Here is a 26,183-nt window from a genome sequence, read left to right on the forward strand (position 1 = left end):
ATCATGCTGTGAACAATTCCCTCTGATTTCTTTCTATCACCTTAAGGTCTAAATAATGCTCCTACTTAGGTCCTGTTGTCCACCAGAAAAAAAACGTGGATCTCAGTCCCTCATTCATACACAGATCTCTGCTGATGTGCAGTGTCTCAGCTCATACCTGCCATGGGCTTTACCCGAACTTTGTAGCCACTGGTGTTCCCTTCAGTCTCTTTCCACTTCATCTGGAGCCTGTCTTCCGAGAGGACAGTGAGCTTCAGCCGGCCTGACCCTGGGGAGGAGGAGACATGTCCATGCTGGTATGGATGCAATTCCTCCCTCTGTGTTTGCACCCACAAAACACCACATGTGCTGTCTCCTCTAAGGCGAGAACAGCAGCAGTGCAAAGGAAGCCTCCACCATCCCATGCAAGTCCTCACTATCCCCTGAGGCTGCACGGCAGCTCCTGCAGTTCCCCTGCACCTCTGCACACTTCTATCCTCCACCCATGCAAAAAGGAGTTTCTCAGGTGCTCAAGCGAGATCTCATTATATACCCCTGGAAACAGGAAAAACAGCCTCCCACAGAGGTGGGGGCTTTCTCTGCACCCCTCACACCTTGGAGGACTCCCCCAGGAGATGTCCTGCAAAATGTTTTTTTTCAGCAAGTGTGTTCAGTGCAAACATCTGAAACGGGAGGGCAGGAAACAGATAAGGGGGCTCAGTGAGGCTCTTCTGTATTTCTCTGCTGAGAAATACAGAAATTCCCCAGGTGATGGATCCCATGCTTCTGCAGAGAGATCATTTCAGCAGCAGCTCCAAGGACCGGCAGGGTTTGGAAAGAAGGCCAAAAAAAAAAAAAAAAGGAAAGAAAGAAAACCTGATAAAGTGTAAATAACAGCTCCTGGCAGGACCATAACTCATGGGCACCAGCTTGTATCAGTTTGCTGCAGGGAGCTGCAAACCAAATGACAAATCCCAAGGAAAAAAATAGTAGCAGACAAGGAGGCAAAAAGAGGAAAGAGCACATTGCCTTATCATCTCCAGATTTCACAGCTATCTGTTAAACCCCAGCTAGATGTCTGAGCTCATGTGTCACTCTTTGAATCAATGATTCCTGTCGTACAAATGCCACCATATGAAACTTTTTCACTCGGCTGGATGTAAGATGGCAACTCAGCAGATTTCTCTCCCCTCCTTCTGACACTGTGCCCAGAGCTGCCTTTCCAGCAGGATGCCCTAATTTGCAGTGAGTGAACACACTATAAGCATCTGCACTCAAGTGCCCTCCCACATCATTTGCAGCTGTTACCAGCCTCTTTACCATTACTCATAAAAAAAAAAGCTTAGGGTGACCTGGAGTGTCGACTCAGTGCTGCCAAACTGTCACTCAGGACTCCTCAAGTCCCCAGTCTCACTTTGCATGATGTCCAGACACCTCCTGACATCCTTGCTGTGAAGTCATCACCCAGGAAAGCAATGAGAGCCAGCAGCGAGGACTTGCTTGTCTCAGCCCCACATCTGTGCCTTAACCTTTCCTCTCAGAGGCTTCCTGCAGGCTGCCCAACAAGCAGATAACTATTTTGGGGAAACAAAGCTCAGATTCACATCTCACCCCAGGCAAATCTGAAGGGGAAGAAAGAAAACTTGGGAAAGAGGGGTGAGGGAAAAAAAGCAAATCCCAGAATCGTGCCTAAGAGAAATGGTAAAAGATCATGGAACAATGAGGGGAATTCAGAGTTAGATTAAACATGGAGCTGTCTTCTTTTGGCCAAGCGTGGTCCAGCTCCTTGGCCATCACTCTAGGAGCCCAGAAGCTAAAAAGACAAGAATTTCCCCAGGCAGATCAGAAAGGACAACATCCTCTAAAGCACCATTATGTGCTGGATGCAAATGATCCTCAGTGCCATGAAAGCTCCACTGTTTCCCTGCCCTGTGTTGGATGTGCACCATTTGATGCTGTAACCTTGCTCTCCAGCTGACAGGGAGTTAAGCCCAGGCTTAACTGCAGAGGCTGGTCTGGAAGATAACACAACACAGAGACACATCTGTCCCAACTCTGCAGCACCATCACCTCCCTAGAAACCTTTGTGGTCACCAACTCCACACAGGGTTCAAACACAATGTAAAGGTGGTTCTTCAACATCAGAAGGGCTGTGGTGAGGTGCTGTAGGTACATTCTGGTCACTTGTGGCACTACATGAGCAAAATGTGTTGCAGGAGGAAGGCACCTCGTGTTTTCTTATCCAGATGTTGCATGACATGTCACCATATGCATCCAAAGCATCAGGAGAGAGACAGTGACTAAGAGAGGCACCCCTCTTTTCCTTCCTGTGTCTCAAGCTCCATCTGCAGATCACATAAGCCCCCTCATTGCTTACATAGGCTGAAATGCATCCCTGGTGTGAGGGAGTGGCACATTGAACTGCTGCCAGTGCTGAGGACAGGCTCTGCAGGGTGGGGAGGGATCGAGGTGCTCTCCCCATATGGGGCCCCTAATCTCTCATTGCTCTTCAAGCGTGGGAACAGGTTTGGAGCTTCACTGGCAGACACCAGAGCACAGCAAGCCCCCAAAATCCTGCGTGTCTTTGGGAATGTCCCTTGCAGTGGTGCCACTGCCAATGCCCAGGGCTTGGACAAGGGCTGGGCTATCCCAGGGGACAGAAAAAACAGAGGGGCAGGGGCAGGCAGGCTCCTTACCTTGGCCCACTCGTCCCCAGACATGGCTCAGCACAGGCAGGCAGGCAAAAAAGAACCAAGTGTGAATCAGCATGATGACCAGGACCTACAAGAGGGCAGATATCAGGAAGGAGAAGTAAAAGTTATATTTCACCATATCGAAATCCAGCTTTTTGCAGTCCTCAGTTAAGGCACCACAGGCTGAGATCTGCAGCTCTGGTCATCACTGACGGCACTGAATGGGCAGATGGAGAATTCATATGTGAATCATCCTGTGATTCCTATGTATTATTTTACCTTCTTGGTGTCTCCAGTGTAGCTGTTCATTGCCTTGAACCTAATTGTGTTCATAAACCTGATGAGGAGCAGGCTTTTCCTGAGCACTCCTCTCAGTCTGCTTGGTCCTGGAGCTGGGAACTGCTCTGATCTCAACAGTGGCACTATAAGTGCTGGGTTCTGCTCTGATCATGGAAATTAGCAACACTGGCAAATGATTGGACAGACAGATTCCAGAATAACTTCTGTTTTAAATTGTACAGAAGTAATTAATTGTGATTGTCATGACCAAAATCATTACAGGTATACAGACAGCACCTTTCTCATGTCCCTGCCATGCAGGCACTGATCATAAGGGGAAAAGCCTTTAGAGGAGCACGCACTGTCAGCCAAGCTTCTCACACCTCAGTGGCTGGGATAAAGCACTTCTGCAGCAGGAGGGATCCACAGGCTGAATGGAGTTTGTTTGTCAGCAGTTTACAAAGAAGAGGTTTGCTTCTTATCTCACAGTAGAGTTCCCAGGAAGTTACATTTGGGACTGGTTGGGATAGTCTTGCTTTAACTTGTTCACCTGAACAGGCTGAAAGCAGGGGCAGTTACAGACCTGATCGTGGCAGAGGATCAGTTTGGCTCAGGAATTACCTCTGCAGCATGGACAAAGCTGGTTGGCTAAGGACAGCCAGCCCCGGACCACAGACCTCGAGCACCTGCAGTTGTTTTGCTGGCCTGGATTTCCTTGTTACTCAGTTTGGTCAGAAATGTCAGGTCAGCATCAAACGACCCTGGTGGAAACAGTGCCTCCCCCTCATCTTGATCTCAATAAACCAGGTCTTAAACACACGTTGTTGGCCTTTAGCAATGCATCATTGGCATCTGTCATTTCTGTGCTCCACATTTCAGCCTTATTGCTTTTGGCAGAACCAGACCACGCACCCGCTTCCTCCACTGCCGTCTGCAGTGACATTTCACTTCTATTCATTTTGATGGACAGGTATTTAAAGGCTCCTGGCAAATGCCTGTTTCCCCTCAAACACGTCAACTTTGTAGCGGTTTCAAGGAAAAATAAATACACACATGAGTGACCCAGCCATGATCTCCTGAGGTTTAAATCAGTTCTAAATTGCTGGAAGAATGAGTGGAAAAATATGCAAGTTATAACAGGGAGTTGTTAACTGCCCTACTCTGTGATTATTTTTTTTTTTTTGATTGAAGATCAGGTTATATGGAACAACTGCAGTGTAACCAAAGCCTTTAGCCATGGGAAACACTTGCTTTATTTTTCCAGCTAATGAGGTCATTGCTTATAAAAAACAGCAAACATTTTACGGGAGGGGTTTGGGATTCTGACTATCAGCTCCAGAAAAACAAAGCCTGGCCTGCCTTCAGAGATGCATGTGCCAAACAGCAGCAAGAAGCAAGCATTTTTCAAAAAAAATCCCTGAATTAAAAGTTCAGTTGTGCCCTTTTGCAGTGACACCAAACTGCCTTTGATTGCCTTGCAAATTCCCCGCGGCTCTGCTGGCAAATGAGATGCCAAACTCTGGCAAAACCACTGGATTGTGTATTATCTTTTCATGTTAACCAGAGTTACATGGAATCTGAAGTTCAGAAAAATAAGCCCATGGGCTCCTCCAGCCTCCACTGATCTGGGTTTGTTGCAGGCTCTGATTCCCCTGAAGGCTTGAGCTTCCACCTGATGGCAAAGATGAGTTAAATATTATCATATAATCACAGAATGGTTTGGGCTGGAAGGGACCTTAAAGTTCATCGTGTTCCATGGGCAGGGACACCTTCCACTATCCCAGGTTGCTCCAAGCCCCATCCAACCTGGCATTGGACACTTCCAGAGCTGGGGCAGCCACAACTTCTCTGGGCAGCCTGTGCCAGCGTCTCACCACCCTCACAGTGAACCAGGGGTTAACCCAGGCTGGATACAGTTTGTCCTCAGGGTGTGGGTCTTTCCTGAGACTAAAGTAAAGAGCAAAAAATTCAGAGGCAAATCCATCACTATTCTGCCTCTTCTCCAACATTCATTTTCCTCCCTGTAAATCACGAATAACAAATGCACCTGTTTGAAATGGTGGAAGACACACAGCTGGAGGAGCTCTCTCCTACCCTCCCTGCAGAGCTTCCTCTCCACAGGTCACCCGCCAGATCCCAAGCACCCACTCCAGGGCTCTGGGGTCCCTCCCTATCCATTTCTGCCATCACTGGTGCCACCATCCAGCCAGGCTGAGCTGTGGACCCTGGGACTCAGGGGACCACAGTGACACCAGCCTGCTGGCAGGCAGGGAGCCTCTCTCCTGTTACTTACCCTCAGGGAAGGAATTTGGAGACAGCAACACATGGAGCATGTGGTCAGTATTTCCAGGGCCTGGAAAGTAAGTGTGTGCGTGGGACACACCACTTTCCACTTGCCCCAGCTGTGTGCTCAGAGAGGATTTGGAGGTTAATGCGGTCAGAGATCCCCTTATTTGTACAGGAAATTTTACAAGTACTCACTTTATTTAAAGAAAAAAAAAGACCTGTGCAAAAAATTCCTGCCACTTATTTAAAGCAGCACAACTAAAGGTGAGGATCTGGGGGCACTGTGAATAATTTCTGCTCTCCACAGCCACAGTTTGGGGACGTTTTCTCATCCCAGAGGTCATCACTGTCTCTGCACAAAGTGCTGGCAGAAGCAATGTCACCTCATGTCCCACTCGCTGCCGGACACACGAGCAGCACTGGGGACAGCCCTGCAGGCAGCCAACTGCAGGGAATAAATCTGTCCCACATTCCCTGAGTGCTTTGCCAGTAAAAGGACCTAAACCAGGCTAAAAAACCACATTCATCAATCCCTTTCTGTTCTCCCCTAGAAAGTTCCTGTATTTCAGTTCCGCTAATGAACAAAAAGTCTCAATTATCCCAGCACCAGCCTCAAAAAGCCAGGAATAAGTTCCATTTCTAGGCTGAACCTTTGCAAGTCTCCCAGCCCATCAGGTTGGGTAACTTCAGCTTGATACCGACCCACCCACACCTCCAGGTGGGAAAAACTCACACAGATAGCAAGCCCTTCCAAGTACTGTCCTTTCTGGCAACCATTTCCCACAGTTTTGTACTATTAACCAAAAATAGAAGGAAAAAAAATCAAACCAACCAGCAAAAGTGCATTTCTCACAGCCATCACTCCTAAAGAATTGCCAAAGGAGTCCTGGCAGTATTTAGACCGACTGGCAGGGAACGTGAGCCTCGAAGCCACTTCACAGTAAGAGGATAAGACCTGTCACCCCTGTGTGGCATCGGCAGTGCTGCCCCGAGCTCAGCTGCACCAGCTCTAAGTTTCCCGGAGAGCAAAACCCTGCAGGAGTTCCCTGCTTGGGATCCCCACACACGCCCCAGAACAGCACAGCCCCTCCTGGGCGTCCCTGCGAACCGAGCCCCAAAGGGGAACGAGCCACAGACCTCTGCAGAGCGGCGCGGCTTCCCCTGGAGTCAGCCGGGAGCTGCGGGAATCCTGCTACATTCTTAAATTGTGGGAGAAGCTGCCCTGGCGCCTCGTCCGCTCCTCGGCGCGATTAAAGATTTCAATTCCCAGACGTCAGGAGGGATAAGGAAGGGGAGGGAGAGCAGGGGGAGAGGGATGGGATTCCCCCACCTCCCTCTCAGCACGCAGCGGCTTGGCCCCTTCGTGCAGCCAAATAAAGCATGAAAAGCAAGAGTCTGCCTCTATGAAAAGCAGTAAACGGCTTTTAGTGGCTTTGCTAACTAAATAAAATATCTGTCTGGGAATCTGCACGCTGATTTCCTAGAACGCAGCAACAAGTCGTGGCTCCCGCCCACCGCCAGACTCCCCGGGATGCACCCGCATCCCATTAAATGATTTTGAGAGCCCAGCATGTGCATTGAAGGCGAGCTGTGCTGCGTTTGTTTAAGGAAATTAGGCACATCTGTAAGTTTTGCAAGGCCAGAGGCTGAATCATGAGCTGGAGCTCGATGGTGCCTGCGGGCTCCCCGGCTGTGGGATACAGCCCTGATCCGCTCCAGTGCGAGGTGCTCAGAGCCAGGAGCACCTGGGAGAGACACCCAGCGCCCTGCCAAAAGTTTTTTGGAAGGATTTTCTCCTCATTGGCAGGAGTGGAATGACTGACAGTGTCATTTCTCATTACAAATGGAAGCCAAATTTTCAGCTACATCTACAGGGACTGTCAGCATCACTCTCCCGTCGCAACCAAGTGAGCTATAAGACACTTGGAATTGCCATTCCATGGGAAACACAGGTGCCTTTGGAACAGTCAAGCTAGATGGAAAAAAAATAATAGTTTTCAAAACATTTTGCATAATAAACGAACATTTGTTAGTTCGTTGCAGTTTTGTTTCATAACTTTGAAAGTATTTTAAAGCATCACAATATACAGATCAAAGGATAACACCAAAATGAAGCACTTAAATCACAGAATCACAGAAAGGATTAGAAGGGACCTTAAAGACCATCTTGTTCCAATCTTCCTGCCATGGGCAGGGATATCTTCCACTAGACCAGGTTGCTCCAAGCCCAGTCCAACCTAACCTTGAACATTTCCAGGGATGGGGCAGACACAGCTTCCCTGGGCAACATGTGGGCAACAAATCATATTAAAACAAAACATGGAGCATTTGGTACCCCATGGAGTTGTCACTGCCTCACCAGTAAATACCACAAATTACCTCTTCTGTAATTCCTACTGGATTTCAGAATTTGCTCAGATTTGCTACAGTTTACTTTAAAAGTAGGAGAAGGTGAGAAAGGAAAAAGCACATATCTCCTGTGCTTCACCTCATGGAATTCAGATGCAGAGCTAAAAATTCCTGCTGTGTTTACATCAGAAAAATCTGGAGCTGTTTCCAGTGCTTGTGTTCAGGGTGCTGCTTTCTGGCCTGCCTTTCCCGAGGTGCCCACACAGGGCCTGGATTTGACCTTAGTTCAAGCCAAACACACCTTGGGTTAAACCTTTGGGCCATCACAGACACCCAAACCCTCCCTAAAGAGAATTTAAAAAACAAAAAGGCAGATTGAGGCTGCTTTATTCGTGATCTGAATGGCTACAAATAACAACTGGGAGTGTATTGACAAACGGCTGAGAAGATGGTCTGGTTTCACTTAGGCGCTGGAGGGACCCCAGTGGATTATCAATGCAAACATCTTGCCTGCACAGTGTTCCAGGAATGCTGAGCTCCAAGTAGTCCTATTACTTCGGCACCAGAACTGGGGGAACACATATCCCTTTATACCAAGGGGAAAAAAAAAGGCAGCCAGCAGTAAGGCAATACCTAATACACAGCTGCCACCAGATTTTCCAAGAAAGTCAATCCCACTTTAACACAAATCAAAATTACTATTTTGGGGCTTTTTTGGGTTTGGGTTGGGTTTTTTTTTAAGGCTTGGTTTGTGGCCAAGCTGCACGGAGAGCCCTGCCCTAAGCAGGAGTGCTGGAGATCATCCTCTCTGTGCACAGCACAGCAGGCTAATCACAGGCAGGATGCTCTGTGAACTGGAATGCAAGAAACCTCCCCAGTTTCTTGTTATTACCTGTTATTCTATTTTTAGTTCACTTTCAGGGTAGTTTGCAAGGAATATTTTGCACTGACTACAAACACAGTCATCCTGCAAGCAACAGAGTCAGGGCTGCATTTTGGTGGCTTTCACTCATTTCTGTTCCCTCCCCAACTAGGACACATTTTTGGGCACACTCTGCTTTTGGTCTCTCCTTTCCCCCACTACCCCCCACCACTAGGTTGGTAGAAGCCTACAATATTTGGGACCTCTCCTGCCTCCATGCTGAGGTGAAGCTGATTAATTAATTTAAACATTATTAAGGGGTAGGGACACAAAAAGCACCATCATGGAAGTCTCCCCTTTTCAAGAAACAGCTGAGAACAGCAACCAGCCCTGGCTGTGAGTGTGGCTAAGCCAACAGAGTAGCAGGAGCCTCAGACTTTACAAGGAAGCATACATTCCTGTATTCATTTCCTTATTTTCTTGACAGAGCCGATGGCACAGCTTATGGGGCCATCTGGAGAGCACATTGTGTTCTCGGTAGACTGCACAGACAGCTCAGGGGAGCTCAGACATACTCACTGGGTATCAAACTTCCTGCTGCTTACCAGCTTTACCACCTGCCTTGCAGCCTGGCTGGTGAATGGCTTGTTCTAAGGCTTGGGGCATAAAGTGCTGAATTCTCACACTGGTACTAAAAAGGAGCTGCAAAAGCTTAGACACTCCTGAGAGCAGGGAGAGCCAAACATTTCAAGAATGTAAAAATCCAAGACTTGTCCATTAGAATGTATTTATTTGAAAATATATTAAAATGCCTGGGTAACACGTCACAGTGAATGGTCAAGCTTGGTCCCTCCCCACGCTCCATCCCTGCTTAGTAGAGTGTCCTGCCTTTCCAAACAGCAGTGGGATGAGACTCCTTCATTCATCAATGGCTTCCATGACTTCCATCACGAGAGTCCGCGGTCCTGTCATGATGAGGCTGCTGATGGTCTGATAGTCCAGGTGCAAAACACACGCACCATTCACTGAGAAAACAAACTGGCACACCTGCAAGAGAGGAGGGACAGGTTACCTTCAGTCTCTTGGCACCTTCTGCCCATGACTGACCGGAGCCAGAGGCTGTGATGCAAATAACTTGCCTCAAAAGCCTTGAAACTCTAAAGCATCACCATTGCATAGCTACACTAATATCACAGTGCTACAATCACTGTATCATAAAAATGGGACCAAAGGGATTTAGACTGTGAGCTAACAGAGAAAAAAAAGACTCATTTATGAGCAGTGGTTCATTTCACAGATGGAAATGAGGCACAATATTAACATCTAGCAATTTGGTAGCAAATGAGATTAGGTAAAGAGAAATTAACTGGGCTCTTGAGTAAATGAAACAAATTCATCCATCCCCTCCCAATCCTGCCTGAAGCAAACAAGGAGTCACACTCTGCCTCTGAAAAATCCCATTATTTCAAATATCCGTGTGACTTTAGACTTATATCAGCTTGTAGAAATGATTCTCTCTGGCTGCTGGGGTCTTTATAGGGAACTGGGAAACTCAGCATTTCTTTCACGCATGCCTAAAACTCTGTAGGTGAAACTCATACATGCCTGGGCCCAAAATGAGTTTCAAGATCTCAGTTCATTTCACCTGAGCTGGAAATACTGGAAGTTACTTGATGAATCAAATCAAGGCATCAGTCTAAGGTTATTCAGCTTTCATGCACATGGAATAAAGCTCCATGTAGAACTCCATTGCTGACAGCAGGGAAACAAAATGTGTTGCATCTCAGGAGCTGTGAGAGCAGGTGATCCAGGATAAAGCTCTGCTCCTTCCCTGCTTCACCGGCAAATCACTGGAGCTGAACTGGGAATTCTCTGCTTTGTTTTCAGCAGCTGAAACAGTTTTGACAGCTCCAAAGTCTACTGTGGGGATGGTTTAGTTTTGAGAGAGGTTTTTTGAGTTCTAGCTGCCCACAGCCCCTGTTCTGCCCTGGCAAAGGCAAATTCTCCCCTGTGCCACCACACAGGGTGCACTTTGCCTGCAGAGGTCATCCTTCCCTCCACCTCTCCCACAGCTCCGTGTGCTGACTCCATAGGTCTGATCTCCGCTGCAGGAGGTGGGATGATCATGGAGGATGTGTTCAGCCCAGAAAGCTCAAACAGGACAGAAGTCTTGCCTCCAGTTAAGTCACCGTGAGCAAGAAGTACCTTCATCCCTGCAGCAGCAGCAGGTCCTCCTGGGTCCACAGCCTGGATGTGGCAAGGTCTTCCTCCTCGAACCACAAACCCCCAGCCCACTGCATCCCCCACAATCTACAAGCAGAACAAAAGGGTTTTAAAAACCAAGGAAGGGGCTGGATAGAGGAGATGCAACAGTTCCCAGAGAGATGGAGAGCTCATGATCCTAATCTCTTTTGGGTGGGAGAGAAAGGGCTGTGCACCAGTGAGATGCAGAACTGGTTAATTGCTCTCTGCAAAGCTGCTTTGTGATTAATATTCCCTGCCAGCAAGAGCAGAAGAGTGAAGCACAGGCAGCATTAAGCTGAAGAGTGAGGTATGCACTGAGAGTGTGCTGAGAACATTTCCAGAGCATGCACATGGTGCCTTTTCCTTGGCACAGCAGAGCATTTCCAGGGTGGAAGTTGCCCCTCTTGCCTTTCCCACTCTGATCTCAGTCTGTCAGGGCAGTTTGCTGTAGTGCTGCGGCCCTCTGATGTGACTAAAAGAGAAAAGGAATTCCCAAGAGACTTTGCACATTACCCATATAAATAAATACAGCAACTGCAGAGCTAAGCAGGAGGAAATGAGCCATGAAAGGCCCAGGCTGGCAGAGTTGAAGGGCAGGGCAAGAGCATTCAGGAGGAGAATGAACAGCACGTCCTCATATGTGCCATGCTAATCACCAGCTTTATTTTTCTTGCTCTTTCCCATCACTTTCTACGGCACACTTAATTTGGGAACCTTATCCACAGCTCCTTTTGTAACCCCACTTGTGCCAAATCAGTATGGCAGACAGCCCCCATGGTTTCTGTGAGGTCCCCCCTTTCAGAGGCAGGCAGTGAAGACATGAGAAGTTTCACACAAAAATAACCAAGCACAGTAAGACCCACAGGTCAGGAGTTGTCTTGTAACATTTACATCCAGCACCCATCAGCCCTGCCTTGACCCATCCTACAGCTTTAGAAATAATTAGAAAAGGAAAAAAGGCTCAAACTCAAGTTGTGTGCAGCATCCTGGAGATTTGTCCATGTAAAAAGCCCATCATAAGAAAGGCAATAGTGGCCCTTGGATGCTCCCCCTATTCTGTGCTGCTGATGGATCATATCAACACACCCTGACCTGCAGAGGAACCTGAAAGATGCATAAAGCTGTGCATAAAGCCATGTCAGAGAGGATGAGTGTCACAGTCTCAGCTGTCACAAGACTTACTGATTCTACAGTTTGCATGGAGCTGGATGAAACAGAAATCACAGAATCTTAGAATGAGTTGGACTGGAATGGACCTTAAAGATCATCTCATTCCAACCCCCTGCCATGGGCAGGGACACCTTCCACTCAACCAGGTTGCTCCAAGCCCTGTCCAACCTGACCTTGGACACTTCTAGGAATGGGGCAGCCACAGCTTCTCTGGGCAACCTGTGCCAGGGCCTCACCAAAAAAATCTCCAAAATGGGAGGTTTTTTTCCTATCCAGGAAATATTTCTTTCCTGATCTACCCCTTTAATATACATTAAACTTTTGCAGGGGCTGAGCACATTTTCACCCACAAGAATATGTGAAGACATTTCCCCATTGAGAGTCACAAACCAAAAGTCAGGATGATGTGACATGCAATCAAAGCTATAATAGAGAGAGGTCAGAGCAGCCAACAGAAAGCCATCCAAGCTCAGCCAGGGAGCTGGATACTGATGGATTGGCAATGCCATCCACAATGGTCACTCACAGTCAGAGTTTTCTTGACATAAGGGGCCCCAGGGGACAGGAGCTCTTCGTTGGTGACGGGTCTCTTTAACACTAGAGCAGAAGGTGACAGATTCTGTCAGAATCAAGGGATTTGTACTGTAAAGTGTATAACAAGGCAGCCTGGGGATTACCCATTCTGCACACAGAATTCCTTGCATTCATCTCAGGGTTTTTCCAAACACTTGCACAACTTTTTAAATCACAAAGCAGAGGTGAGGCTGACCCTCTCCTCTTGATGAGTTGGGGTTGAGCGAGCCTGTGCCCTGAAGGAATGGATGTATCCCATGTAACAACAGGGCAATGCAGAAGCCCAGACCTGATTTGGGGTTGCACTCGGCCACAGGAGGGAATACCAACGTAGGAGCAGCACTGAAGTAGGGGTTGGAGTTTCCAGAGAGGGAAGTGATGCTGCTCCTTCGAACTGCTGAGACAATTTTGATCTCCTTGTTGGTCTGGACTGAAAGAGACAGAAATAACAATTGCTCAACAGGAAACAGTCTAGTTTAAAATAACAAACTTCACCCCCAGCCTGACCCACACCTGAAAGGTAAGCACGCACTGAAGATGGCATTTGAGCTTAGAAAGAATAAATCCAACTTCAAAGAAAGATCTAGAGCTGAGTTGATGCTAAGCTGAGTTATTTTCCTGGGGTGGGGAGCTGTGACAGAGATTGCCACTGTGTTGTGACACCCACCACAAACCAGTGGGATGGGGGGTCACTTCACAGGATGTCTGGAGGGACATCCTATGCTCTGCTGGAGCAACACCATCAGCTCTGGGATACTCTGGTAATGTAATCCTTGCTTTCACACCCCTCCACAAACACATCCAGTTACCAGAGAGAAAGCTGGTGTTGCCTGGCTCCGGGTTGAGCTTGCGAAGGCAGAAGGGGCTGTCGGGGCTCTCGGAGAGGGCACGAGAAGAGTTCTCATTGAGCAGCTCTGTGAGACGCCGACGCCGGCGGAAGTTGATCCAGAAGTGGTACAGGATGTCACTGTCAAAGAAGTGATGCCGATTGGAGACTAGGAGAGAACAGGGGAGGAGGGAGAGGCTGAGGGGGTGCAAAAAACATATAGCAAATATCCTGAGTGATCCCAGTGAATTTGCTTTTAATGCCTCTGTGGTCTACTGTGGTTTTCTGACTGTTTGAGAACACTGCCTGTGGGGAGGGAGGGACAGCAGGGCCACCTCCCCAAGAGGTGCCATCTCCCAGGGGTGCACTTGCTGTCACAGCCCTCCACCTGCCCCTCAGAGGACTTCCTGCCTTCCGAATTGCAAGTTTGATTCCGGCAGGTGGTTATGATATCCAGCCAAGCAGAGCTGAACATTACATCCTCACACCCCAGCCCTCCAAACCCAGGGGTGGATCCCAGGCCTGTGGCCGGCGGCTTTGAAGAACCGAAGAGCAGTAGCTCAGATTTCAACTCAAAGCCTTTGCGGGTGGTGCATGATTGCTCCGATTTCAAAGGTCACCAGCTCCAAACATAGAACTAAAAGGCTCCATTGCCATCTCCAAGTGGGCACTTGACCAGCACTTGTTGCATGACATGAATGGGGGTTTGTTCCTAGCACAGCCTTGACAGTTACGCTCATCCCTCGCTTTCCATCCCGGCTCCAGCCAGACTCTTGCTCACCATGCTGAATGATCCCATGCTCCAGCAGTGCTTGTCCCAGCTCCACGGCTTCCTGTCTGTTTTCCACTTCTCCCTCCTGAACGAGCCAGTCGACCATCTCACAGCCCAGGAAAGTCCTCTGGTACTTCACCGAGTTCTCCTCTCTCACCTTCAGAATTGACTCTTCCACGCTCACCAGCCTGGCACAGAGGTGGGACAGGGCTCCCGTGACACTGCACATCCCTGCCATCCCTCACAGGAGCTGCAGCCACACAAAGCAGTGACACGGCTCCCATGATGCCACACATCCCTGCCATTCCTCATGGGAACTGCAGACAGTCAAAGCAAAGCCAAGAGAAGCGGGCAAAGCATTGCAGCCAAAACATTGCTGCCTGGGAGCAGTGGGAAAGGAGGGAGGAACACAGAGCTGCAGTCAGGCATCTTTATGAATCTTCATCACAGCAGAGGGAGCAGCTTCAGCAAAACCAGTTCAGCTGCCACCTCAGCTAAAGAATGCAGGGAAAAGCAACCAAATGCAGGAAACACATGGCAGATATCCAAATGGATGGAGAAGGTGGGTTTCAGATGGCACATATTCCATCTGCAGCATATGTGAGAGCAAAATCCAGTGTCTCCACGAGAGGGTGCAGCTGGCTCAGCCATGAGACAATTGGCTGGATGCTCTCCCCATCCCACGGACACTGTTGCAGATCAAAAGCTAAGTCCAAGGGATGCACATCTGGAGAAGGGGCAGGGAGACACCCGAAATCACCACCTGCCTGGAGGAAGGACTTCTCCTTCAGCGCCAGTTTGTGACTCTGATTGACAGGTTATGAGGTTGTGAAGGTGTGAAGGGGCTGTTAAAGGAAATAGGTCCAGAGGGTGGGCTGGGGCTGAACCCTGGGAACATGGCCCAGATTTAGAGCCAGAAACAGTCAACACAAAAAACCCTAAACACTTGGAGATGGAAGGAGTTTTCTTTACTTTCTGAGAATTAGCTTTTCCATGACAAATTTTGCAAATAGACTGAGACACAGGGCCCCAGGCTCACAAGGGTGTTGAAAATCCCATACCCTGCTGACTTTGGCCATAAGTCCTAAAAGAGCTGGTGGAAGCAGCTCATTGGAGGAGGGTAGAAGGTTGCTGGGAATGGCCACTGGACATTCTAATCCCAGGAGCATTGAGACTGAACTCTAGTGCTTCCCTATACAGATCCCAGAACCTGCACTTGGGCTGGAGCCCTTAGAAGCATCCATGAGTTCATAGTACAGCTCCTGCCCCATCCCCAAGGATGGTGGTTGTCCTGCAGCTGTGACAGGGCTCAGGAAACAGCATTTCCCAGAGGGACAGCATTGGGTGCAGAGAAGGGAAAGCGAAGCCAGCGGGAGCTGTGGCTCCCAGCTGCAGAGCACCAGCAGCCAGCACAGCCAGCAGAGCACATTCCCAACACCCCAGTGCTGGGATAGGACTCACGTACTTCTCATAAAGACTCTGCCCTCGCATGAACACCTTCACATCCTTGCTGAGGGGGAAGGTCCCGTCATCCTTGCGGAAGCGGTAGAGCAGCTTGGCATCCTTGTAGTCCGAGTGCTCATCACAGACTGGAAGAGTTCAGGGGAGGGATGTCAGTCTGTGAGGGACAGACAGGGCTCACACTCAGCAGGATGTTGTCTCCAGGTTCAAAGCTGTGAGGGCTGTGTGCCATGTCCTTCTCCGTGCCCTTTGAACCATGGAGCAACCAGCATCTGAGCCTTCAGTCCCCAAAAAGTAGCTGCTTATAAACACCTGCAGCCCATATTGGTGGGAGAGGTCAGCCCCAATGTACAGACCTTGGGAAAGCTGGAGTTTGAGTCTGCAGTTGATCCAGACACTAAAACATTCATTAGAAAAAAACCAGGGATTTTTTTTTCTTTCTTTTAATTTAAATGTTTAGGTTTAGACTAAAAGAGAACAAACAGAATTCCCTCAATCAACTTTTTTTAGAAAGTTGCTGCCGCTGTAAGCAGACTTGGAGGACAGAGGAAAAAAACCCACACTGCATCCAAACCCCCATAAAGTCACCTCTGTCTGTCAAAAATAGTCGTAAGCTAAAAAATACAGTGGCATGAATTTTTCCACAGCATTTTGTGCCAACCCTGCCCAATCCACTTGCATGGCAAACTGACCTCAAGAGAAAGTTTTCTTCAAAGCCAGATACATACAACTGCAATAATAAAATCTGTCTGAAAAGCCTTGGTTTCATCTTGGGCATGGGCACACAATCTGTAAATGAATGGCTATTAAGTCCGTGCAACCTTTAGCAGGTAAATATTTGGGATGCAGCTTTGAGATAAACTTGCTTGCAACACATTCCCAGACTACAAGTTAAACAAAATAAATAAAACTATGACAAAAAACCAGCCCAAAAATCACACTCCAGCTTTTAAAAGCCAGCCTGTGTTCAGGTTCACGTGTCTGAAGCGAGAAGAACAAAGTTCAGTGGTAAAAAAAAAAAAACAAACAAAAAACCCCCACAAAACAGAGAAAAGAATATGCCTGCGAAACAAAGAAAAATAGCCAAGGGAAAACAGAAAACCCACAAGTGTTTCCTCACTAAAGTAACGTCATCCACTGGAGTGAAATTCAAAAGGCACAAGATACTTCTTCTGAAAATTTTAACACTTTTTCCATCCTTCTAAGCAGACCAGCAAAACCACATTCCCCTTTTGGTGAGCAGCAAATGCCAAAACTTGTCAGATGATCTGGAGTTCACCGTTCCTGCTGAGCAGTTGTCTCGGATGAAATCAGGACGCTAAAGCCGGTGAGTCATCGAGCAGGAGGGCAGGATAAGGTTGTTTGAACAGTGAAAGTTTGCATCCTCATAACTCCAAGGAGCAGACATTCTGATTCCATTGCAATCAGGAATAGAACTTAAAGCCTTACAGAACTGTGTCCATAGAAAACCAAAGCACTTTTACTATTTAAAGACCAATTTCAATGTGTTTCCAGCATGTAATGAAACCAAAGCTCAAACCATATCAGACAATTAAGAGGCAGCACAATGATCTTCATGAGATAATTATCATCTGGATCCCAGCAGAGAAGAGGGCAAACAGTTTAGTCAGGCAATTGCCAGGCACCCAGAGCAGTGCTGCGTTAGCAGGCAGCCTTCTTTCCACAGGGCTAACAAAAATTAATGGGCAAAAAGCAAGTTGGAAAGTCAACTTCTGTGTCCTGCCAAGAATTATCACAGAGGCAGGATGGACACATCCCAGTCAGCAATCAAAACAACACTGGCACCCAGTGCTGCCCAGGTTTAATTAACTAATGGATTTATTTGAAACTGTCAGCTGGAAAGATGGAAAATTAATCAGCTTTAAGTGTTAATGGTTAACTGAGAACTCCCTGCTTCAGCTTTATGCTTTTGTGATAAAGCACAGCAGCAGTCTATTTTTATTCAAGGCAGTTTAATGTAAAGGGCATTAACCTCAGCAAATAGCAGATGGCAATAGAGTGTTTGCATTGCGGTGGTCAAAGGCAGCTGTTTCTGGACCCTGGAGGAGAGAGGGGAAGAGAGGACTGGATTTGGTGTGGTCATCTGCCTCTGTCTCCTCAGCTGCATCCTCGTGTGACAAACCACCACCCAGCTCCAGGTTAGCACACCTCCTGTCCCAAAGACCTGGGAGCAAGAGAGCTCAGCCACAGCCCTTCCCACCAATGGCAAAGGTGTCCAAGAGCTATTTGATAATCTGGGACTTTTGTTACTGATTGTGCCTGAAAATCACATGGAGAGAAACTGCCTTTTGCCAATCTGAAGCGCTTGTTTTCTGTTGTTATATTGGGACCAAGGGCTGGACCTTGGGGATTGCTCTGCAGCTCAGGGACAGGCACAGAGGTCAGTACATGATCTGAGTTACTCCAGAACTCCTGAAAGTTCCAAATAAATTTTAAAAAGGAAAAAAAGCCTGAACTACTAAGAGCTGGGCTTGAGCATCAAGCTGCTTTCTCCCTTGTCCCCATCCTTTTTTTTTTTTTTAACAAGTACCATGAACAAGCCTTTGAAACACACCTAAATCCCAAGAGAGGCATTCCTACAGGATTGCTTCAGCTCCAGGTTCACAGGTACCAGACTACTTCTGCTTGGAGTGATGTGGACTCCCCAGCCCCACTTGTCCCATCATGGGGAAACCGAGGAACGCTGGGCTCTTATGGAAAGAAAATTAATTTTTCTGCCGATGTAAAGCATGTGCTATAATTCAGCTTCCACTTCTGCATGACACAAACATGAGCCAGACCAGCTTCTGTACAAATACCCACCTGGCTGGATACAGGACAATGCAGGCCAGGTGTTACTGAACTTGCTTCCAAATGGGAGACACTTTGGATGCCCTTTTACCAGCACACAGCCCAAGCCCCTTTTCTGGTGGGCAGGGAACTGGCACATTCCCCAGAGCAATGCACCATCACATGGATCCAGCCCCATACAGCCTCCTGCCTACCCATCCTCTCCCAGCTTCTCTAGGAGACAAGCTTCTTCCCGTAGGAAAGTGGTGGACAGGGACCTGGCCACACTTCCATATCCTGGGCTGACAGACACACGGTGAGCAGACACACAGACACCTCCCTGAGGGGGCTCAGCAGGCAGCAGAGACACCCACCCACCGTGATGGATGATGTAGTGGTCCATCAGCTTCTGCATGAGGCGGATCCCGGTCTCCCGGTCTGGTGCTTCCTTGTGGTCAATCAGCCAGTCCGTGAGTTCCTTCGCCACGAAGCAGTTCGGGTACGTCCGGAGGTGGAAACGTCTGTCCTTGATGAGCTTCCCGTCGTGGAGGCGAAGCCTGGAGGGAAAGGCAGCCACTGAGCACAGCTGGTGTCACAGGGGAATGTGGGTCTGACTGCCCAGCATCTGTCCAGCTTGGAGACACCGCTGATGAGTTGGGACTTCTGGCAACCACCCAGTGACTAACAAATTCAACCAAACCCCTTGGCATTGCAAGAGTGGATTAGTCAATCCTAAGGAGCCTCTCCATCAGGCCCTTCTCTCCTCTTATTACTATGCAGGTTATACAATTGCCTGCATCAGGCATAGTCTGACCCACACGTGTCCTTTTGCTCTAAGCAAGCCTCTAAAAAACACACAGCAGCAAACCAGAGGGGGTGAAGAGGGGACAAAACTCCGGAAAAAAAATAGCAGTACATATATTTGTCATCTTGGCACTGTTCTGTGTCTAGTTCTCCTTCCCCATGACCATGAAAACAGGAATAAAGCTGCCCCCAGGACAAAGTCTTAGTCATAGCTCCAGGTGGGAGCAGTAACAGGAGCCTTGGTTTCTTCTGTCAAAGCAACGAGTGCCAGGTGGATCCCACCACTACCCACTAATCCATGAACCACTAATCCACAGCAACAGTGGACAACAGTCCTGACATTTTCTGCTTCAAAGTGGGATTGACTGGGACAGAGTTTACCAAAACAACAACCTTCCTATCCTGAAAACCCCCATGTTATGGCTAGTCTGCAGCTCTGATGGAAAGATATATATGGGCAAAAGTACTCAGGTGAGCATGGCTTTGACTTTCAAAAGGACTTTAACAACTGAGCAAGCCACAAGGCACAGAGTTCTTCTGTGTTCCAGCCAAAGCCAACCCAGTCTGGCAGGAGATCTGTCCAGGGGCCAAACTTCTGCCCTGTAGTCATGACCGTTCCCAAAACACCAACCCTGGAAAATGCCCACTGTATGCAGCAGGCTCAGAAGGGAGATATTAATTAAACTTCTCCTCTGTAACTCCAGGATGTTTTTGGTTTCAAATTATTCTCCTCGATTCCTGGTTTTGCCCTGGGCCAGTGTATTTTATTAAGGCATTAATCACTGCAGACTTTCGTTATTTCATGCCTCAAGTTCTTTTGTTCTTTGTGGAAAAGTTCTGTGTACAACACAGCGTGCTGGACAACAGTTTTAGGTACCATATGAGAAGTTTAAATACCCTTAAAAATCTACCAGATAATAATGGATTATCCTCTATTGTAGGATTTACAAATACGAAGGTCCTAAAAGTCTAAAGATAAAAACTTCTGTAAGATGAAAAATCAGTAATTGATTATTGCAATGAATGCTGAGGCTACTACAAGCCAATATGATTAACAGAAATTTTTAGACCTTCCTGGAAATTCAAATTTTAAACCAAAGATTCATGCACAGCCAGCTCCTGACCTTGCTTTTGACAGACCTCCCTCAAATCCTGAGGTCTATATTCAGCATGTCACTTTTTACCTGGAAGGCTCATTCCCACAGGTGACCAGAACTCATTCTGAATATGGATTTTACCCAGAAAGAACAGTCCACCGACAGCTGCCTTGCTATTTTTAGAGTTTTTGTCTTTTTCCTTCCTTTATTTCATGGTCCACTGTCAAAATGCAATCAGGCACAGCCAGCAGTGACTACAAACAGGCTCCCCCTCCCTCTGCTACGGGGGAAGACACAGTCAATTTTATATGCTTTCTTTCCTTTGCAATTAGCAAGTGGGAAGGCACTTTAGAGGAATGTTTGGTAGAGATAAGAAATGTTCCAAGAGTGCTCTATTGCCATAAAGAGTCTGCAGGACTCCATAAACAATATATAGAGATATATACACACGCACACACATATATATACATTTATATATATATACACACACTCAGACATGCCTTTCACATAAAATAACATAGACACACAAGGCCCGAATCATTGGGAGAACACTATTTCCCCTATAGATATTTTTTTTATCATGTTTCAGAATACAGAAAAAAAAATCAGAGATCTTGCAGGAGAAAAATAAAAGAAAAGAAAAATTATTTCCAACAAACAGTGCTGCTAACACCTAAGATTTAAAAATAAAAATTAAAAATGCATTTATCCTGAAACTATCCTATTGGGGAAAATTGTCAGGACAGGAGTTAGGTGGTGCTTCTGCACCTCTGGACCAGCAGCATGTTGGAGCTTTGTGGGCTGTTTTAAGCCTGTGACAAGTTTTCCCTCTGTCCCACAGAGCCAGGGCAGCGGAAAAGGCACGGCTCGAGTGTCCTTGTGCTCTTTTCACTTTCCTCTTGTTTACTGTTTCCTGTCAACTCTGAAGAGACAAATTTTGTCCTTCAGACACAGGATGTTACAGCAACTGCGTCTTCCAGCAGCTCTTGTATGATAGTAATAAAACAAAGCTGGTGAAACCATGACTGGGTTATAATCGTGCTTCCAGATAAAAAAAAAAATTAAGGAAATATATATAATGCAATATTATGAGTTTTCTAGATGGCAAAATCTACCCCGTGAACACATTATTTCTCCAAAAGGGGAAAGAAAAAAAAAGGCAGAATAAAGCCAGGATAAAACACTTGCTGGAACATGGGAATGGGCTCTTATGAAACACTCTTGGCTTGGCAGTCAAAGCGCTGCTTCCATGTGCGTTTGCTTTGGGTTGGTTGTGTTGGGTAAGCAAATTGTTTCTCTGTCAAGGTCACTACAAAGCCATCATTATTCATCCTTGTGTAACCTTGTTGAAAGGGACATCCACAGCAGTGCAAACAGAAGAGAAATAAACTCTCCATCACCTCCCGTGTAAACAGACCTTGAGCATCTCAAATGCCAAGGTGGATCTTTCAAGGATACCAACTGCAGTTCACATTCCCAAAGCAGTTCAGCACAAATGAATGGCCTTGGAAAGATGCCTCATCCAAAGGATCTTTTCTGTTCCTATCTTCACAGAAAACAAACAAACCCCCCCCCAAATCAGCTAAGTAAGTGCTCACTAAAAGGTAGCAACAGCCACAAGAGAATCTCTGCAAAACAGCTGCTGGGGAGGCACATTCAGGTGACACAGGCACTGCAAACACCCCAAGTCCACAAAAGCACCGGTACATGTGGGAAGAGGGGAGAGCTTTGCCTGCCTGTGGCAGCCCAAAGTGGTACAGAGATGTTTTCTTTTCCTGCTTGTATTTAAAACAGACTGAAATCTCAAAAAGGAACCCCAGCAAGCACAAGTCTACTTCCCAGTCCTCGCTTTTACTCAGCTTTTAGTGCTGAAAATTTAATAATTGGCTTTTAGAGGTCATTCTGACCATGTAGTATTATCTTCTGAATAACATTCACTGCTGCATCAAGCAGTGCCTCATGATTCTTCAAGGAACACGTCCTCACTAGAAGAGATCCAAGTCCAACAGAGAACCACCAAAACTCCTGCAGACCCAAGATTTTTGGGCAAGAATACAAATTTTTGCATGTTCAGCTATACATCTTTAAGTGAGCCCAATTTCCAGAGTATCAAAGCATGAACACTTTGTTTAACAGCATCGCAGTTTGAGTATCCAAATAAAACACTCTGAAAACTTGGGACAGTGGCTGAAATCACGAATTTGTTCTTCATGGGAGAAAACCTTCCTTCTCCTGTCACTTTTTCTGCGCAAGACATAAATTTACTGAATATATTTTATGTTTAAGAGTGATTAATGCAGCTTAACAGAGTTATTAGAGCCCAGCTGGTTCACTTTACCATGGGAATACCCATGTGAGAGTGCACAAAGGCTTGTCCATACTTGAGAGCCTCTGATTACAGCAGGGTGTGAATGCAAAGCGCGGAAGCTGCTCCAGAATATCTCTGTGCAGATAAGCCATTTGTTGCAATTAGAAGTGACTAATTGGGCCTCTCTTACAGAAAGCCACCCAGGAACACACAACGCCCAGTAAAACTGGTGTGATTTTCATGCAAGTTTATATGTCTGAAACAAGAAGACTGGCAGCAGATATGAGGAATGAGCCCGAGACAGCAGCCCTCTCAAACTCCAGACTGGAATATCAATTAGAATTTTTATTTTCATCTTTTTAGTGGAGAGAAACTCAACACCCAAAACTCCTCTTTCCCCTTAAAAGACCAAACAGCAGCATCCTCATGGAAGCAGAGAGGACCTAGTAGACAGACAGCCCAAACCACACTGCCCTATCTCCCCTCTCTTCCTTTAGGATCCATTTCATTCCCAGCCATCCCCACAAAGTATTTCCTCATCCCTCTCTTGTGCAGCTATTTCTGGCTGGGAAATGCATCCTGACACTGAACAGACTCATCCCTCTGGCCAAACCAAACTCGGAGGGATTTGCAAACTTGCTGGGAAGCCAAAGAACTGTAAAGATGGAGCAAAGGTTTGTTTGATTAAATGCAACAGTGGGGAGGCAGGGCAGGAAGCGGAGAACAGGGAAAAACAAATGTTTGATATTTCATGTAGATGCAACAATGTTATTTGCTGATGGAGGTTTACAGAGTCAGGGCATCCTGCAAGGCTCCTTCACGTGCTTCTGTATTCCATCTGTGGGGAAAAGCAGGGGGAGAACAATGTGGATATTTAGCCCTGTCCATCTGCTGTTGTCTGAGACACCATCCAGCCTCTCGGCCTCAGTTTCCCCATTGCTATGCACTGGAAATCCACGTCCCAGGAAGATTCATACCACTAACTCCTTAACTGCCAGGCTGTAAGATCCCCCAAATAAATATTCAGCATGTTCTTCATCAACCAGTTCTCCTTCCAGCCAGGGGTTCAGGGAAGGAGGAGCCCAGCTGCAGGCTGGTGTCTATCTCTTCACCCTCCTCCTCAGCTTTTAGACCCTGGGCTGTCCAGCAGCTCCTTCCCGTCCTTCTGCACTGGGAATGGGCTCCTGCCCAGACCAAAGCAGAAGGATCCAACTGCAGCATTCCCAGCAACCAGCAAAAGGGTCCTTCTTTCCATCACCATGAACTCTCAGAGGGGTGTCCCCAAAACTACATGAATTTTGGGTTTTCTATTCAACTTTATCCCAGTGGGCATCTTCTAGTGTGCTAGAAGAGCTCTGTTCACAAATAAATTTACTGTACCCCCTTCTCCACCTTACAGCCACAATCACCCAGTGGTCCAGCATCTGATATGCTCCTGTCCTGCAAGAAGTACAAGGAAGACACATCACTCCCCACACATGGAGCACAGTTTTAACTCACAGCTTGATTATTTTATTTGCTCTCTGAATACCTGATCCCTTCCTTTGGCCCTGGCTATAGGGCTCATTTTAAACCTCAGTCACCCCAGATGGGTAAAATACTGGAAATATAAATATAAATAAGATAGAAATATGAATAAACTTTCCCTGCCACTTTGAACACTGGCTGTGTTTTCAAGATGGGGCCCCAGTCCTTAGCTGGAAGTTATCAATCCTTGATACAGTGCAAATAATAAAGCTAAAGCTAACAGTACTCACTGAGAATGGACAACAGAGCAACACCAAGCTAATTTTAGGAATCTGATGCTAGCAAAAATCAAACCCTGGGCTATTTACATTATTCAAGGATATATTTCCTAACTTCCACCCACATTTCAAAACAAACCAGAATGGCTCCAGATACAAACAAGCAAATTCTGCTCAAGAGCTAGGAAAGCCCACAGTGACATGCTTTGAAGCAAGTGAGGGTTCTGACCCCAGATGCACAAGGAACATGCTTTCTCAGCCACACAGGTTTTCTTGCATAGAATAGATTTTTGTCTTCATAGGAAAAAATAAATCTCAGAAGCTGCTTAAAAGCTGGGACTGCAAACCAGCAGAAGTTCCCAAAAGTGACTTTCAAGAGAGGTAAGATCCAATTCAGGCACATGGCACTCAGGAGATGCCCTTCCAAGTCACCTCAAAGTCCAAGCATCCCCAGAAGCAATGCTCACCCCATCCAGGCAGGGACCAGGGACCTTGGGGGGGCTGCTCAGTGCCACCACACCATGCTCTGCACTTGAGGGAAGGTGCAAAGGGAGAAAAAAAATTGTTGCCACCTCAACCCGCCTGTCAGTTCCTGGCACCTGGAGCTGAATTGCAGGAGATGCCACAGAGGAGCAGCAGGACAAGGCAGTGTGGGAAAGGACCTGGCTCAACACTGGTTTGGTGGGTGAAGGAAGGATCAGCAGGTACTGGGGAGGGGGAGATACCTGGGGGAAAAGTGTTTGCTCAGAGATAAAGCTTTGAGCCTCCTGCTAACGGGACAGAGCCCAGAGCCCCGGGTACAGCCCTGCCCCGGGCTGGAGGAGGACCCCACACCTCCTACCTCAGCTGCTCTCCAGCAATCATCACCTCTGCCCGGTAGTGCTGCTCGGTGGCTTTCTTCTTCAGGCTGCTGCTCAGGCTCTCCATGCCGGGCTGACGGGGGGCGGCGGTGGGAGATGCTCCCCATGGGATGCGGGTTGGGAAGATGCGGGCCCCCAGCGCCGTCCCCGGCCGCTGGCAGGGCGCAGGTTGGCAGCCTGAAGTTGCTGAGTCCTGCTCCCCGCCTCTCCTTCCCTCTCGGCAGGCTTCGGAGGAGGAGCCTGTTGCAATCTGAGCCTGGCTCTGCGGGCTTCTCACCCGCTGGCTCCAGGCAGGCTTCGGCTGGGAGCCGGGAAGGTGGCAGGGATGCTCCCAGCAGGCTGGGACAGCGCCCGCTCTGCTCGCTCCGGGGAGGTGACTCCGGCAGACTCCGGGCACGCACGGGCTGGAGGATGAGTGGTTTGATCAGCCATCAGACGGACAAAGCACTTCCTTCCTTAGGCTGTAACTGTCCTACAAGTGTTCAAAATGTGCCATTCCCCAGCACGAGCCACGTGCCTTGTTCTCATCCTCCTCCCTGAGGACTTCCTGCCTCTCCCCAGGGTGGGATGCATCCAACACCACGGCCAACACTTGCTAAAAAGGGCGTTCAGAGCAGCTTGAGCCATTCCTCAGTGCAGCAGCCATCACATGGACGGCTGCTGGATGGAGAAGCACAGGCTGTAATGAGCAAGAGCTGGCACTGATGAGTCTGGGGCTCTGCCCATGCCAAGCTGACACTGGATATCACCTTTAAAACCTGCCTCCAGGCACTGGAGCTCAGCTGCTACCAGGCATTTCCATTACTCGAGGTACTTTCTGCAGGCCAGAGCTGACCTAAAAGTGACAGTGAGCAGCAAAGAAACGGGCAGAGGAAGTGGGATGTGGAGATGGTTGATTACATCCATCATTGCCATCAGATTCATCTGAAATCATATTTCCATTAGTTAAAGCAGGAGTGAAAAATATTGACTGGCATAGAGGATCAAACCTCAGAAACACTAAAGAAACCTACCAGAAGTGTGTGTGGAGAAGACAGGAGTGAGGGAAGGGAAGCAAATTTTATCAGCTGAGGAGATTCTACTTC

At 47.7% G+C, this 26,183-nt stretch overlaps 2 protein-coding genes across 2 annotated transcripts in view; both read right to left on the bottom strand.

The window, feature by feature from the left end:
* The window catches only part of COL20A1 (collagen type XX alpha 1 chain), a 52,030-nt gene extending 45,549 nt beyond the window's left edge, over positions 1 to 6,481 (bottom strand). The window contains exons 1-3 of the mRNA XM_027697322.1: positions 6,375 to 6,481; positions 2,676 to 2,760; positions 158 to 268 (exon numbers count right to left, since the gene is read on the bottom strand). Coding sequence (XP_027553123.1) covers positions 158 to 268; positions 2,676 to 2,748 — 184 coding nt within the window. The 5' untranslated portion in view covers positions 2,749 to 2,760; positions 6,375 to 6,481. The remainder of the gene's footprint in view (positions 1 to 157; positions 269 to 2,675; positions 2,761 to 6,374) is intronic.
* A 2,740-nt stretch (positions 6,482 to 9,221) lies between these two features.
* Positions 9,222 to 25,339, bottom strand: LOC113974295 (DEP domain-containing mTOR-interacting protein-like). The gene is made up of 9 exons (XM_027697315.1): positions 25,080 to 25,339; positions 18,663 to 18,841; positions 15,499 to 15,622; positions 14,043 to 14,221; positions 13,245 to 13,430; positions 12,725 to 12,865; positions 12,389 to 12,459; positions 10,654 to 10,758; positions 9,222 to 9,495 (listed from the first exon to the last, which is right to left on the bottom strand). Exons 1-9 carry the CDS (start codon positions 25,163 to 25,165, stop codon positions 9,367 to 9,369), a joined length of 1,200 nt encoding a protein of 399 aa, XP_027553116.1. The 5' UTR covers positions 25,166 to 25,339; the 3' UTR covers positions 9,222 to 9,366.
* Positions 25,340 to 26,183: the final 844 nt, after the last annotated feature.

This window comes from Neopelma chrysocephalum, unplaced genomic scaffold, assembly GCF_003984885.1.
Source record: "Neopelma chrysocephalum unplaced genomic scaffold, ASM398488v2 Primary Assembly neopelma1_119, whole genome shotgun sequence".
In the NCBI taxonomy this organism is placed as follows: Eukaryota; Metazoa; Chordata; class Aves; order Passeriformes; family Pipridae; genus Neopelma; species Neopelma chrysocephalum.